General features: G+C 40.2%; 1 protein-coding gene across 2 annotated transcripts in view; it reads left to right on the top strand.

Moving 5' to 3' along the window:
• Positions 1 to 4,812: 4,812 nt before the first annotated feature.
• Positions 4,813 to 17,519, top strand: part of ITK (IL2-inducible T-cell kinase) — a 65,934-nt gene continuing 53,227 nt past the window's right edge. For both annotated transcript variants that reach the window (XM_004689835.1, XM_012730056.1), the window contains exon 1: positions 4,813 to 4,950. In XM_004689835.1, the coding sequence (XP_004689892.1) occupies positions 4,813 to 4,950 (138 nt within the window). The remainder of the gene's footprint in view (positions 4,951 to 17,519) is intronic.

The raw sequence follows: 17,519 nt of genomic DNA, 5'->3' as shown, positions 1-17,519 counted from the left end.
GGTGATGGGAAACCCGCGGGGATTACAATCGAGATGGAAAAAAAAATGTGCAAAATGATGTAAAAATAAACTTTGTAATAAAAAAATGAATAAGAAAAAAAAGAATGATTTTTCTTTTTTTCTTTGCCTTTTCATGTAATTATTTTTTGCTGGAGCGTCCCCATTTTATTTAAGTTCAGAATGTATGTTTACAATCCCAATTAAATGTAGTGCATTTAAATCATAACATTATTTACATTGACAAACAGTGAATAGTTTTTGGCTATAGCGCTCCTTACCATGACATTTTTATGTCACTGGACTAGAATTATCAATAAATGAGATTATATTTATAGAATTGCAATGAGCTGCTCACAGTTTAGTAACCAATCCTGATTTCCAACAAAATGTCAAGCTGGCTTTTTCTTTCCCACCACCTACCCCTTTAACATATGTTAACATAATAGTGCCATTATCATATTTTTAAAAGTCAATAATAACTCTCATATAATCATATGCAATCAAGGAGCAGATTCTCCAATCATCTCAAAAGGTTTGCAACTGATTTGTTTGAATCTAAGTACAAACAAAAATCATAACATGCTCTCGATGGCTCTTAAAGTTTCTTTTTAAGCTGCAGGGTATCTGTTTAAAAACATTGGTCGATTTGTCTTTAGTGCCTTGCATATTCTGGATTGACCCAGGTGAATCTCTATGATGTCATTTGTCATGTTCCTTCGTCTGTATTTTGTGCAAACCTGAATTTAGATCTAGAGGTTAGTGTTGTTTTCCTTGCAAGACTTTGGTGTGTACTTTCACTGCCTCTCCTCCTGAGATGTAAATGTTCTGGTTCCCTTTCCTTTTGTGATGTTAAGATTGATCCCTGTTCTACAATGTTGCCATCCTAACACACAAATGATATATTTTTATTGTCTTTTCACATCATGATTTTAGCAGCTGCCAGTGATCACTGTCTGGGTCCACTTTGTTAGGTTTGCAAAGTGGTGAGATTCTGTCTGTCTTTCATTTAGTAGTGGGCGTTCTCTCTAAAGAAAGATTTTCCTTCATGAAATATTTGATTACTGAACTGAAAATAGATCTTCAGGAGTAAAAGAAAATATGTTTTATTTTCCTTTCCCTTCCAGCTCTCAGAATAACAAACTGGCTCTTCAGCATCCTCCAAAAAAGAGAAAGGATTAGGGTGGTTTTTTATTTTTTCATGTACCCATGAACTCATGACTTAAAATTTGAAGCTATTCTTCCATTAATTATAGTCTTTGTTTTACTGATGCTCACATTGTTCCATCTTTGCCAAATGGTAGCTTCTTAAGTTTGGCTCCTGTGAATTGAACTTTTTAAAACTGAAGCAAAAGTAGTGAAATAAGCCAGAAAGAAAAAGAAAAATACTGGATGGTCTCGCTCATGGCAGGAGCATAAAGGACTGGGGGGAGGGAGGAATAATAACGAACAACTATATACCAGAGACATTTTATGGGGGTGGAGCGGGGAATGGGATCAAAAATAGGGGGGTGGGCAGTGCACTGGACTACGGTGATGACACACAGGTGAATTGGTGATGGGAAGTTCACAGGAATTACAATTGAGATGGAAAAAGGCACCAAATGATGTAAAAATAAACTATTATAACAAACAAATAAATAAAATGAAGCAAAAGGGCTATTTAATTTTGTGAATGTTCTCCTGAAAGTAATAGGAAAAATTAGACCTGTTAAGGTAACATTAAGGTGAGGTCAAAGACCTGAGTGACTGGGTTTGAAATGTATGAAGAGAGAGAGAGAGAGAGAGAGAGAGAGAGAGAGAGAGAGAGACTAAAATTATTTATGCTTATACTCCACTTTTCATTTGCTAATCTCCTCCACAATAGGGAGGGGATTAGCAAATGAAAAGTTCCTGTTACAACAGCTGCTGTTGATATTTTGCTCCTCAATCACTCTGCATAGTCTGTGTATCTTTCAATCTGAACTAACAAGATGTAAAACAACCCTTCTCAAAGTGCTTTACAGTCTAATTTGAAATATAGTATTTATTAGTTAGGGCAGATTTGCTGCTGGTGACAGAACTTCCAAATGGCAGTAATTTAGAAAACAAGATTTTATTTTCTTTATATTAAAAAAAAAAAAGTGATCCTAGGCAGGTAGGGTAGATCCAGGGTTATGAGGACTCTGGATCTTCCTATCTCACCAACTACTGTTCTTTGCAGGACTTTGCAGTGACTGAGAAGCAAATAATCAACAGTAGTTGTTGTAACAGGTACTTTTCATTTGCTAATCCCCTCCCCATTGTGGAGTACAATCATAAGTAATTTTAGTCTCTCTCTCATCATGCCTTTCTTTTCTTTCTTTCTTTCTTTTTAAGATTTATTTATTTATTTAGACATACTGAACTGGGGTACAGGCCAGAGGTGCAGGGGCAGTGAGAGGATTCACCACACACAGAGCAGGGAGCAGAACAGGCAGATCAACTGAAATACACTGCTGAGGGGAGCAGCAGGTGGGACAAGAGAGGTCTGTGGCAATATGTGGGTCACCTCTGGGGCTGGGGATGGAACTGGCACTGAAGTGCTGTGGCCAGTTTGCAGTGCTGCGTCCTAACATCCTAACCGTTGCGCCACCAGGGAGGGCCCTCATCATTCCTTTCAACTTACAATTTCCACCTCATGATATAACTTGGCTGCTCTAGCCCCAACCATCTATCCGCATCCTAACCAGTAGAAAGGAGGAAGAAGATGGCTGCCAACATGGACATTTCCTGGAGGCTGTGCTCATCACTGTGTCCTATTGGCTGGAAGAGACTCACTGGCTCACCATTAGGGAGTCAGTTACTCAGAATGAAGGAGAGAGGAAATTCCTGCCTCAAACCCATATTTAGGATACAGTATCTTTGGAAAAGTATGTTTCCACGGGCTCCTCTTAAAACTTCAACATGTGGGATGGGAAATCATCTAAAGTATCCAACCCCGATATCCTGAGGGTTTCACTCATGCTAAAGAATCCAATGTATGAAAAGAGACTAAATTGTATGCTAGTAATTTTCAATAAAGGTAAATTGTAGATAATTGTGCTTTCATATACAGAATTAATGATTGTTTCTTCTCATTATTTATTCCTGCCCAGCATAAGCCTCTCTGCTATTTGTTTCTTTTGTTATTTGTTTCATGCTGGAGGTCAGATTCTCATACCTCAGCTATGCACTATCCTACATGACACACACCTACCTCTTACAGAGTCCTCAAAGCGACAATCACCAGGAAACTATGAACTAGAAAAGGAAGGTGACTTACTCAAAGAGATACAGCACAGTAAGCGACAAGGCCAGGGTTCCAACACAAGTTTGCCTGTCTTCAGAGCCCACAATTGTAATGTTTATTATACCATTCTGAAGAATTTATTAATTCTCTGCTCCTCCACTAAATTTTAGGATAGAAAAGCTATCATTTATCTGTAGCATAGAGAAAATTCTATGAGCTTCCATTTAATATTTTTCTTTATTTTAAATATTTATTTATTTATTCAGGATACAGGCCAGAGGTGCAGGGGCGACAAGAGGGTTCACCAGAGACAGAGTGGGGTGCAGAACAGGCAGATTGATAAAATACACAGAGGGGAGCAGTGGGCAAGGCAGGAGGGGTCTGCTGAGCCATATGGGTCACCTCCTGAGCAGGGAATCAAACTTGCCCTGAAGCGGCTGCAACTGAGTCTAGCTTCACAGTGCTGTCTGTTGCACAATCAGGGAGGGCCTTGTCAATCTGCCTGTTATGCTCCCCGCTCTGTCTCTGGTGAATCCTCTTGTCGCCCCTGCACCTCTGGCTGTACCCCATTTTTGTATGCATATATAAATAAATCTTAAAAAAAAAAAACTGGTGGGGGTTGGGGGGGTGCTCCCTGGTGGCGCAGCAGGTTAAAGCACAGCACAAAGAAGCTAAAGCCACCTCAGCATGAGTTCGATCCCCACCTACCCAGGAGGTGACACACATGGCATGGCAGACCTCACCTGACTCGCCTGCTGCTCCCCTCAGCGTAAATAAATAAATCTTTAAAAAACAAAAAACAGGGGAATTTTGGGTCATCTGGTCAGGTCTAATGTCCTGGAAAGAGGGAAGCAAAAGTTAAGGGTGATGTACGAGAGACAGGAGGACTTGACAAGTGGGTGTTGGCGCTGAAGATACCAGGGGACAGAAGCAGGAAAAGAAAAAAAAAAGCAGATTCGCTAGTAAGAGTCTTCAGTAAGGACAACAACCCTGCTGACTTGTGCAATTTATCCCAATAAGACCCATTTCACCCCAGTGAGACCTATTCTGAGCCAATGAGGCCATTTTGGACATTTGCACATAAAATTGTGAGATGCTTTTGTGAGTTGCTAAGCTTGTTATCATTTGTTACAGCAGCAACAGGGAACACAGATTGGACCACTGAGAGCAGAACCCGGTCCCTATCTGCTCTGCTCCACCTTTGCAGTGCTCTTTAGGCTAATTCAGGAACTGTAAAGATTAAACTCCAATTCCTCACATCACTTTGAGTCTCAGGTTCTTTCAGAGATCATTTCCAAACTATACAGCAAAGGGTCTGTGTATTTTTTACATATGCCTCTTCGTTTTGTGAAATTCGAAAGGATGTGGTTATGACCTCTGACATCAGAAGAGAAGCTCCACGATGTTGACTGAGCTTGATAGAAAGATAACGCTGGAGGCAAGGTCCCTGTGAACAAGTCTGTGAGACCAACCACCTTCCCTTTGCATTCCTGGCCCCAAAGCTGTTTTCTCTGCTGGTTCTGAGGCTCGATGTCCAAGGAGCCTCTTGTGTCGAGAACTGGAACATGAACAACTCCATCCTGCTGGAAGAACAGCTCATCAAGAAATCCCAACAAAAAAGAAGAACGTCTCCCTCCAACTTTAAAGTCCGCTTCTTTGTCTTAACCAAAACCAGCCTGGCATACTTTGAGGACCGCCATGGGGTATGTGAGCGTTTGGTTTTGTCTTTTTTTTAAAAAGTTATTTTCTATTTAGATGGGATGAATATGAGCACACACAGGAAATAAAATGGGACATGGACAAGCTTGTTAAACAACCTAAAAAGTCTCAGAAGAGTAAACAGAAGAGAATGTGGAGCAAAGTCAGGTGATGGAGTGATAGCATGAGGTGACTTCAGTCCTAATAACTATATAAGAGCAAGTTGAATGCGGATTTGTTCTTTTCCCCTACAAATTTAAGTTTAATTTTATAATTATAACATTTTCATGGTATATGTTATGGTGGATTAAAATGTGAATTTTATTTGAAAACTACTACATTTTATGGGGCATAGACTGAAAAAAATATTCATTGGGACCCATGGCATGAACTAGCCCAGTTTCCTTCATTTATTTTTAAAAATATATTTTAAAGATGTAACATTAGTTCATAACATATAAGTTTCAGGAGGACAGCATTATACTTGACCTCTATCTGTGCTCTATCATGATGACCTCCAAAAGTATAGTATCCTTAATGTATGTGAGAGAAATTAAATTAAAAGGTCTAGTATCAACTTTTTTATTAATTCACCTTTATCTGTCCCAATTGTCACCCCTCTCTGATATCTTGGAATAATACTCTCTGGAAATTTCATGGTCTGGAATTAGCAAGGCACAGTGGAGGACCTCTTCACTCCTTGAAAGCTTCCTGGGAAACTGGGAATACCCCCCCACATACACACACACACAAACTGTTATGCAGCACAGCTCAGAAGATTACAACTGCTTAGCTAAGTCAGTCTTCTTTAATATATTCCTTACATCCAAAATAAGGGAAGCAGCCTGTTTCGCCCTCACAGTGGAATCAGGTACAAAAAGGGTGAGGGTCAGGAGGCCCAGCTTCCTTCTCTGTGGGTGAGTGGCTTGGGCCTTGGTCTTTACCTTCTGTGACAGCTTCTTTCTGAAATGAAAGTTCTGTAAGTACCACCTACAAGACTCCTTTCTTCTTTCAAAAGACTGTGTCTGTGATGGAGCCTTGCTGGAGTCCTGTCTCAGCAACTTTTCAAGGCCTGCATGATTGTTTAACTGTAGCCTGGTGTTATTTGCCTATCAATGGAGAAGTAGAGCAGGGGGGTTAGCGCATTTTACTGAAAGGGAAGTGATATGGGGTGGTGGTGGGGGGAAGGCTGGTTGAGGTCTGACTTCATAGGTGTGGACGTGAGCCATCGGTGAGGTGAGGTGGGTGAGGTGAGGTGAGCTCTAGTGGCCAGGCTAGGCAGGAAACGTCTGGATGACTGGCCTTCTCAAGTTGCAGGGGAGATAATACTGCTTCCTCTTCAGAGGTGAGAAGACAGGCTTATCTTCTGCTCTCACTGATAACAGTAAACCCATCGTCAGAAAGCCTATGGAATGACCCTCCTTCAGTATTTTTTGACAAAATTAAGAGCACAACAGTCAAATTTTCAACTTGGAGGATTGATCTGAAAAACCACAAAGGTACTGGTCAATCTATTTCTTAATATGAGCAGTTCTTATTTCATGTTGAAAAGAACAGTCATTGGTGTTTTTAAGTCCATTTTTCAGTTTTCCCCATTCATTTCCCTTAGTCAACATAGCATCTATGGTCTCATTTAGTCTGTGCTGGTCATTCTGATGCAGTCTTGCTATTTGTGAACTGTTTGTTGGGCTATGAATTTAATACCCTAAAATGTGCATTTCAGCACACAATGAAATGGCTTTGATTCAGAATTTTCTTGACTGATAATAGGCACACAGCATAGACAAGGTTGTCAAATCAATTTGCTTCCTCATCTGAGCATTATAAAATGTTCTGTGAGATTTCATTTATTCTGGGATGCCCTGAGCTGTCATTTCTAACATCTCCATGTGGGATGCTTGGTGGAAAAACATCACTCTTCTTGTTTTCTAATGTCTGTGGTTTATATCCACAAAAAAAATCTGTAAAAAGTATTTCTTTAGATATTATAGAAATTTATTGGTTAGAAATTTATCCAAGGTCGCCAAACAAGGTAAGAAATATCAGTTATTATTATTTCTGCCTCGTATATATTCACTGTTTTGGTTCATCATTATGCACACAAAAATGCATTGTGTTTCAGTCACAAGTAAGAACAGTATTATGCTGTCAGAAGAAACTTTTCATTTTTAACTTATAACTGCAGTCTTCCTCTCTGCAAAATGAGTGTGATAATACTCCTCTCTTCATGGGAAGATGGTAAAAATCAATAGAGAGAATGTATTTAGACTAAACTATTTGTAATTACTATTTAATGGTTCAATAAAGGTCAGATATTGTCAATTCCAGCATGCAACATAATCTATCAAATTCCCAGCTTAAGTCCTATCACCAAATAAGCCGTTGGTAAAATTTAGCTATCATGTCTCAGCATGTATACATCATAGTTGATTCCAAATAAAGGGGACAAATAAAGGATCCTATCAAGCCAGGATCCTGGATTCTTTCTACTCTATGACTAAATGCAAGTTTGCAGTGAAAGATACATACAGCTATCAGGAGAGGGATGAGCCCACCATTGCCCCTCTCATGGGTGATCTCAGTTTCTTTTTCTTTTCTCATTGGTAAAATTATATTCTGTGGCTTTGTGGCATCAGATGAAAAACAATCCTTCTACAGATTCAGGAACAGATTCTGTAGTTCTGCAAATGAGGTAGACTTTTCTGACTTTAGCTGTTCATACCTGTTAATGCTCATGAAGCCTGTTCTTTGAACAAGGACTTGCTTCTGGTGTATAATGACCATTTCTTCTACTAAGATGCACCAGCCTCTTCTGTGGGGTGGGAAACCCTTGGTCCAGCTGGAATAGTGGACCCAAAGGAAACAGTTAGCCAGTGTGGTTCACTGTCATGACTTTACACTCTCCCCCAGGTTTTCCACATTGTCTTGGCAACATGGTCCCTCATGCCTGACACTCTTTAACAAATGACAAAGAGAGATGAGGGCTCAAGGGTGTTACTAGTTTATGTTGAATAATGTTGGGGTAGCAGGATAATGGAGATGACTCTCTAGTCATCTAGATCCTAGGATCCCCTGATCCTAGAGTTGGCTGATTTCTCTGATGTAAATACACTGGTCAGTTTCAAAATACCAAGTGATGTCTACTGGCTCACAAAATTCCTGAAAACTCAAATATTGGGGCCAACTCCAGCACAGCACTGCAGCAAATATACAATAATCTCTAGAGAGAGAGGTAGCTGCTGGCCAAGCAACAAGCTTGATGGCACTGATATCAGAACCTATTCAGGGGTGACAGAGAAAAATGAGAGATCACAAGCATTATAAGAATGGGATGGAAGGGCTGTTATACATGGAAGTGAGCACCATAGGTTGATGAGACCAGTAAAGACACTAAGGCTGGATAGAAATGCTGCCTCTGTCCATTTCTAGAAGTGGGAACTCAGACAAGATTGTGAACCTCTCCACATCTCTGCTATTTGTAAAGTAAGGACCTTAATACTACCTGCCTCAGCAATGTTAAGTATTTCATGACATTATTTTTATAAGCTTGATAGCAAGTTGATCTTTAGACAAGCCCTCTGGAGAGCAGGAAAATTTCATCTAGGTTCTACACTCTGCCCCTAAGGAGTCAAATTTGCTGTTCTTACTGTGGTCTGGGATTCATCATAGTTTTCGTAGGACAGGATAAACCCATCAAGGTCCTTTTTCTGGTTGATGTCTAAATAGGGGTCACTACTCCATGGACCCTGTAATATGATCCCTTTACCCTGTAATCGGATATAGACAGAACAATTTCTTGCCATCTGTATCCTCCCTACCTAAGTTAAAGATGACAATTGGGGCGATGGTCCCCTTTCTTGCTTTTGGAAGCATTAAGTGTAGCAGTCAAACACTCAGTGTCCATGTCAGAGACCTCGGTCAGAAACCATTCTCACACTTTAAAGTTGTGTGGCTTTGTAGGTCGCTTATGTTGTGTGACCCCTCTAAAACTATTTCCATGTTTCATTGTTCCTCCTCAATCTTGTTGCCTTCTCATAAAACGAGTCACCATTGTTTTTAATAACCATCAGAACTCCTTTTGGCTGAACACTTACTCTGTGTCAGCCACTGTGCTAACTGGGGATTATTCCAACTAATCCCTACAGTCATCCTGTATATTAGAACAATTATTACCCCAAGTTATAGAGCAGGAAACTGAGGCAAAGAGAATTTCTTTATTTTTTAAAAATGCATTTATTTCTGCATACAGAACTGGGGTACAAATCAGAAGTGCAGGGGCGGTGAGAGGATTCGTCAGAGACAGAGCAGGGAGCAGAAAAGGCAGACCGATGAAATACACTGCTGAGGGGAGCAGAGGGCAGGACAGTAGATGCCTGCTGTGCCATGTGGGTCATCTCCCTGGCAGGGAATCAATCTCAAGCTGAAGTAGCTGCAGCTAGCTTTGCAGTATTGCGCTTTAATCTGCTGCACCACCAGGGATGGCCTGAGATTTTAAATAATGGTAGTGAGAGTGTTTAAATAACTCCCCCACGTATCTAAAGCCAGAATGTTCCCCCTGATGAATGGTGTATCTTACTCTTGGTCATTACTTCTGGTGGGTAACAGGGGAACCCATGCAGTGCCATGTTGCTCTAAAATCCTTACTGTGGAGGTCAGTCCTAGGCATCAATTTCGCAGGTCACAGTGGTCTTCTTGGAGTGAAGTAGGTAGGGAGCACTGTCCTTTGCACATACATACCCTGGGTCAAGTCTGTCTTCATTTACTTCCTGGAGCCACACTATGTGTCCAAAAAGAGATAGGAGATTTTCAAGCTCTGCCTCCTACTGTTTCTCTGGATTATGTGCCTCTTTCTACTTTCATACACTCACCTGCCTCTGGGAAGCTGGCAGTTGACCATTACTACTCCTGAGGACCTCCTGGCACCCACAGTAGCCTGGTCCCCACATAGCAACCAGCATCAGGTTTCCATGTGGTGACAGTGATCATGTCCTGAAGGCCCCAACAAGGACTGTTGTGCCCAGGACGTAGCAGTCCCTCGGTCCTAGAGTATATGCCAGAATTGTCACAGTCCCTCTGTCTAATTAGTGTGTTCCTTTTCTTCCCATATTACTGGATGCCACACTGGATTTTCTTCTTTAACATTGAGGTCTCCATCTTGAATGCGAGTTGGCATGGGGAAACCTTCCTAGATTCCCTGGGCTAGGTCATGCCCTCTTGGTTTCCTCTCCCATAACAAGCAGCCTCTCTTCAGAGCACATGCCCACTTCTTCACATGCCTGTGAATGTCACACCCTCCAGGAGACCAGCTGCTTTCTGAGGGCCAGTTTTCTGGCATTACTATCATTACTATCAGCAGCGCCTACTAATATTATCTGCCATTCATTATTTATGGGGGAGGGGAAAGAAAGAGGGGTGATGGGAGGGACAAAGGACATGAGGTAGAAGCAGAGAGGAGAGTTTAGAATTGCACAGGGGAACTCTTAGCTGAACCAGGCTCAAGGCCTAAACATAAAGAACAAGGCAAGTGATGTCAACTTCAAACATTCCTGGGTTTTAAAGTCAGTAAACAACAGAGAGTAATTCATGGCTAGTACTGAATGAAGATGAGGAGGATGAAAGTTGACATTTTAAGTGTTGGGTGAGAGAGGCCCATACAAGAATAGTGGGTAAGCCAGACCCTCCCTGACACACACACCAATTCTTGTTAAGAGAACCAAGCAACAGGCAGTCTCTCTTCCTTTCCTCCCTTTTATAGCTTAACCACAGTGGAAGATGTTCTTAAAACCACCTGAGCATTATTGGGACCGTCATCGTTCACAGTCTTGCTCCATTTTATTCCTTCATGAGCCAGTTACCTGCTAGCTGCTCTGGCTACCCACAGGACTCCATACTCACTGCCTCTGGCCAGTCAGTGTGAGCCCAACTGGGGAACCCAAGATCCAGTTTCTACACAGCACTGGAGTGATGCTTTTAAAGTAATATATCAGAGATATTACCCGGATTTTAAAGCCCTTTACAGCTGGACACAGAGTAGGTGATCTGAAAACACCCAGTGAATGATAAATCAAATTGAACTTAGAAGAGCCTCTGAGAGCTTAAATTGTGGCTTTTGTCTACAGTTCACAGAAATGTAAGCTCTACGGCAATTTAGGCCACTCAAAACCCAAAGAGTCAGATGTCTGCCTTCATGGAGCTGCTTTGTGGACTGATTTTTTGCCTACATAGCATGAAGTATATGGGCTATGGGGTCATAGAGTAGAGAACTTCAGTTCTCAGAGACAAATTCTCCCACCATTGAGATCAGGTTTGGTTCTCTCTGCTCAAGAACTGGGACATCTCTTGATCCATTTCTGCAGTAAAATAAACAAACAAAAAAACAGGCCACAGAGAAAATCTCTAGATGTCCCTAAGGAAGTTGAACTGGAAAGTCCAAGAGCTCAGATGTTTAAATTCTGAATTTCTTGTGAAGTAGGGCATCTCTATAGCAAACTCAGAAATGTACCTCACAGAAAATGACTGAAAACTATCAAGTTTTCCTGGGCCAAACAGTAAATCTTCAGCTCCCATTTCCTTAACCAACTGTGAGCCCTTCTGGGGAAGATAGGGCAGGGCTCCCAAGATCCACTTTTCTTCCAGAAGTGAGTTTGGTTTCACATTTATGACCCGGAGTGGGAGTGGCCCTGGGAAGGGTCTCACTGAAAATGATCCATGGGGCAAACAGAAGCTCTGCCATGGTTTCCCACACATATAGAAGGCTCCTTTAAGTCCTGCCTACTCAGTTCCTGGCAAAGTTTAACTAATCCAAAGTAAAAGACCTAGAACATAACCCAAGGTTTTGGGAGCCATCTGACTCCTACCAAGCTACACTTATGAATCAGCAGCCTTCTTATTATAGTTTCATTTGGTACTATCTAAAAAGTCACAGAAATTATACTCATTTGTTATAGAAAAAGCTCTAATATATGATTTTCCCTCCAAACTACATGTACTGTACTTACTTATTTGTTTATTTACCTGACACTATATCAGGAAATGTTTTAGTCTGGGCATATTTATTTTATTTTTATTTATTGTTAAGAGTTCTTTTTTACTTATTTAGGCACACGAAAACTGGGGTATAGGCCATAGGTTCAGGATGGAGGCGGTGAGAGGATTCACCAGAGACAGAGTGGGGATCTCCTGAAATACACTGCCAAAGGGGACAGGGGCTGAGACAGGAGAGATCTGCTGCACCATGTGGGTCAGCTCCCTGGCCAGTAGCTGATGACAGGTTGAATAGCACTGAGACTTTAACCCCTGGGTCACCAGGGAGGCCCTGTCTGGCCTTATTTAGTTTTTGTTGTTTGCTCAACAAACAATCCTTGAGCATCTACTGTGTGCTAGGTACCTGTGCTCAATGCTGGGTCTACCATGGTAAATAGCAGAGATGGTGTGTCTGCTCTTGGAAGATTGTAAGCCAGTGGAGAAGCCAGATCAGGACAGGATACAAAGCCGGCATACAAACTGAGGTAGGTCTGCAGGAAGACTTGGCAATGGCAGGGGCTGAGCTGAATGCGAGGGTCATTAAGGAGTGAATTTCTATCCAGCTGAGCTTGAATGATACCGGAGGAGCAGGCAAGGGAACAAATGGCGAAGAGCATAACAGACAGAGGGAATTGAAAGTGTAGAGACTCTCAGTAGAACAGGACTTGAACAAAGGAGTTCAGGAGGGAGAACACAGGTAGGGGATGGATCAGGGCTAGGAGTTTGGATTTTAATGCAACTGCATTCAGAAGTTACCAGAGGGTTGAATTGGGAGAGGCTGCATCCACTTAAATTTAGAAACCATTGACCTGCCCTCTGTGGGGAGAGTGGGATCTGTAAGGGGCAGGAGAGGCGCCAGGAAGCCGGGACAGGCTATGCTGCGGTCGGGATTGAATTCCCTCTTCTGGTTTACTGTGTAGGGTATGGTGAGCAACTCCGAGTTGCTCTTCAGTTATTTTGTATTACAACTTTCATAATTATAGCATCCCTCTCCCTGGGGGTACTCTGTTCAGTATCCTGTTATTCCATGTTTTGGTGGAAAGTTCTTGGTGTATAATCTGCCTCAGGCCCAACCCTGAGCTCAAGTAGCAAAGACAAAAAAAACAACTGGAATCAGGCTAAATCCCACTGGTTAATCTCATGAGGCAAAGCTGCCAGCCTTCACATATCCCTGCTGTTCGAAATTTTAATGGGATAATCACACCCAAAATGTTCTCTATAACTCCTTTGTCTAAAGACATTAATTTACTGTCTCTGAGGATGCTCTTTCCTCTCATGCAGACATTAGTTTCACAGTTCTAATCACTGTACAAGATAATTTTACATTCTATCTTTTCCATTTATTCTTTTGTAGACACATTTCCCTTTATCTATTTGGAATCGTTTCCTCATCTACATGATTTTCTAATGATCAGGTTGGTTCATTTCAGAGAGCTTATCTGTTTTATATAGCTGAATAAATTGATGACTTTTATATTCTGTTATTTCACATTCAGTTTGGTTCCAGGTACAGTAGTGAAGGCACTAACCTAAACTGTCTCCTTTTTGAAAGCCAGCTCCTTGGGACACAGTGCCACACGGGGCTGTCTGCCATAGAATAAAAATACTTGATGGCCTGTCATTCATTGCTACAGTGTCATTTAGAGCACAGGGGGACCATGTGAGCCATCAGAGAAGAACTAATAAAAACAAATGAATCCAGTTTGGAGAATTTGAAGCACACCATTTGAATGTTATGATGAGAGAGAGAAAAATATATTTTATACATGGATAAGATGACTTCAAATGAGACATGTATGTATCATTTCACACTCACATACACCTTCCAACCACCTACGTAACAGGAATTATGGAGTGCCATAAAACCTCCCATTCTATAAAATATCAACCTCCCTAATTGATCATCACAGGGAGTATGATAGGCTCATGAAAATGAGCTCTTTGGTTTTGATTGTCAAGTGTCCTGTCATGAAGCAAATGAGATGCAGGGAGGTATCACGTAAGCCACTTTTAACCACTCTGTAGAGGACAGACCTAACTTTAGATAGGGCCAAAGGGACTGAAAGTCTCAGATGGACTATAATTTTGTAATTCTAAAAAAGTGGGATAAGGTGAGAAAGCAAGCACAGGCAACATAATAGAACGTAGATCTGCTACTAATCAAGGCACTTGGGTGACCTTGATCAGTTCCTCATTCTAATGATATCTGAGCTTTGGTTTCCTTGTCCAGAATAAAAAGGGATTAGCAGTTTTAAAACTTTCTGAAGCATGGAGCTCTATTTTAGTACAGCATTATATATGTCATGTATATCCAGCCACATATATGAAACAATAGAAGTAGAAGTACTCTGGCTTAGGGAGAACATGGAAAGTGCCAGAGTCCTTCTTCCTTGGTCCAGTGTTTGACCTGCAATGATCACCAAGGTGACTTCCGATTATATAATTTCACTCTTGAAATGAATACTAGAAATGAAAAGATAAAAGTTAATTTAGAAAGTCATTTCACCTTGTGGCCTCATCTCCACCATAAAAAAAAATTGGATGGAATAATTTACAAAGAACAAGCTCAATAAAATGGAAATTATGTGATTATATATGTTATATATAACCACCATATATAGTACTCCATGTATACTTACATATATGGAATATATATCTATAACATAATATGCATAATTCCACATAGAGAGAAAGGACATAAATATATAATGTTATTTGATGGAACTAGTTATGGTGCAAATTAGCATGGGTGAATTACAAATTGATTTCATGGGGGAGCAATATGAATCAATTATTCATGAGTACTTGCTTTTTAATAGTGCAGAGAATGACTATACTAACCTCTTGTGGGCTACCTTATATTCTATAATATAGTAATACTGAGATCCATTCACCCAGGCCAATGCATGTGGAGAGGTAAGCGAAATGGCTAAAGGGGATCTTCTCAGCTAAGCCATGTATTCAGGTAGAGCATGCTGCCACAAACCACTAGACCGCAAATTTTCTCTGAACTCTGGATAAAGCTGTCATAATTCTTTAAAAGCCCATTTTAAATCTTAATTACATTAGGTTATTGCCAATTTTTCTGACCTTCAGCTGGGTTGCAAATAGATGTAATTGGGTCATGAAACAGAGTTAATTGTTGCTGGGATGAACTCTTGTTCTCTTGCCTCTGTGCCTGTTGGACTTCACTTCTTTTATTATCACTTTTATTTCATGGACTTCACTTCTTTTATTATCACTTTTATTTCATGATCTTCTGAAAAATATAGATTAATTTTTAAATTCTTGATCAGATAATCCATTCACTTATCAAAGGGAAATGCAAGTCAAACCACAATGAGATAACATCTTCACACTGTGAGAACTGCCCATATCGAAAAGAATGTGATAAGCAGATGTTGGTGAGGATGTGGAGAAAAAGGAACGTTTGTTTACTGTCAGTGGGAATATAGGCTGGTCCAATTCCTATGGAAAATTGTATGGAAGTTTCCTAAGATATTGAAAATAGATCTACCATGTAAACCAGCAATTCCATTCCTAGGTGTCTACCCAAAGATGCAAAAACATTGATTCAAAGAGACATATGTACTCCATGTTCAAACCTAAGTGCCCAAAGACATATGAGTAAATTAAGCAGGGCATATATAAAGCTATAAAATAATATGAAATTTTGCTATTCCTGACAACATGGATGGAATTAAGCAAAATACATCAGAATGAGAAAAACAAGTAGCAGATGATATCATTCATATATGGATATAAAGAAATAAAGGAAAGGGACAAAACTAAACCAAAACAAATCCTAGAAATCTGACTGCATATCTGAGGCTAACAGAAGGTGAGGGAGGGGTGGGGAGGAGAGGGAGAAACAACCCAAAGAACTATGGTGAAGGGTTATTGGTGCTTAGGTGGTGAGTGTCGTGTGGTTAACATACATCTGAAGACGTGTGAACCTGTACCTCTAAAACATATGCAGTGTTGTTAACCAATGTTACCTCAATAAAATAAATAGCTAAATTTTAAAAATAAAATAAAATGCAAGCTCCATAAAACAACAATAACAAATCAAATACATCTGGAAGATGGAGTGATTCTGATTTTAGTGTCCTTTTTCTATAGTTGTACGGTATTTCATTGCATGAATATAAATGTATCTTAATAATGGACATTTAGCCTGTTTCCATTTGTTTTGTTTTGTTTTTTTGTCATTATAAGCAATGAGGAAAGAATAAAGAATAACCCTGGTGTATCACCTTTGACATACATGAATAGGTAACAGTGGTTCTTGACAAGGGCCATTTTGCCCAACAGAGGAGATTGGCAATGTCTTTAGACATTTTTTGTTGCCCTTACTGAGGAACAGGGGGCGCAATTGCACTCATGGATAGAGCTGGGATGCTACTAAATAGTCTATAATGCATAGGACAAACCACCCAAAAGAAATATCCAACCCCCCCCCCAAATGGAAATATCCAACCCCAAATGTTAAGCACCAAGATTGAGAAACCATGGTATAGAGGAAACATTTCTACAAGTGGAATCGCTGTGTCAGAGGATATTTGCATGTTATTTTGTTTGTAGAACATGACCAAGTTATTCTCCACAGAAGTTGCACCAATGAACAGTCTCAGTATCACATGTAAAACGCTTTTGCTTTCTCAACAACACCATTATCATATGTTTTCATCTCTGTGAGGCTGATCGGTTTTAAAATGGAGCCTCAGTCTAACTTCCTTGCATTTTAAATTCTTGTGATGAGTTGGAGCACATTTACATCTGTTTAAGAGCAATTTTTATTCTTTTTTGCCCATTTTCCAATAATGTTGCTTATATTTCCTTTAATTCCTTTCACTGGAATAAGAGTTCTTGATCCATTCACTTTGCTAGACTAGTTTTAATTCATCTTTTGATTGTCAAGAGATGTTGACCCACCTGCCAATCATTCTGGAAATCCTATCCAAATTCTTCCCCTTAAAAGCTTTGTCATCAGCCCACAAAACTCACTTTTTGCTGTGCACTTGGTTTTCCCTGCTGTTCCCTCACTCAACCAAATAAGAGTATTAACTGAATATCAACTCCATACAAAGTTGTTTTCTGAATTGTAATTAGGTCTTTTATTAAATTTACATATTTTGCTAACTCTCTGTTGCTTGAAAGGTGGATGCAAAAATAGACTCAAACTTTTTAAAATCTTGTATTCCCACTCCTAGAAAGAACACAGGTTTACATGACACTTAGGCCAGAGGCACTATACACAGAGCATCTGGGACTCCACCTCACATATAGCACTCAGTTCTTGCTCTGAGTTTCCACTTAAATGATTTTGCTCTACACACTTTTGTAAACAAATCTAAACAACCTTTTTTTTTTTCAAATTAGGATCACTCATATCTTTACTTAGCATGAATGAGGCTTAGAAATTATCCTGCATTACTGTGTCACTTCTAAGATAAAAATACCCACATAAAAGCACTCAGAATTGTTTTGTTGGAATCAAAAAAGAAAATGACTCTCCCTCAAACACATGAGATGGAATGAACTTGAACCT

This window comes from Condylura cristata, unplaced genomic scaffold (genome assembly GCF_000260355.1).
Source record: "Condylura cristata isolate star-nosed mole 26May11 unplaced genomic scaffold, ConCri1.0 scaffold00026, whole genome shotgun sequence".
Lineage (NCBI taxonomy): Eukaryota > Metazoa > Chordata > Mammalia > Eulipotyphla > Talpidae > Condylura > Condylura cristata.
The sequence above is the reverse complement of the archived record's forward strand: the minus strand, read 5'-3'. Positions and strand labels throughout refer to the sequence as shown.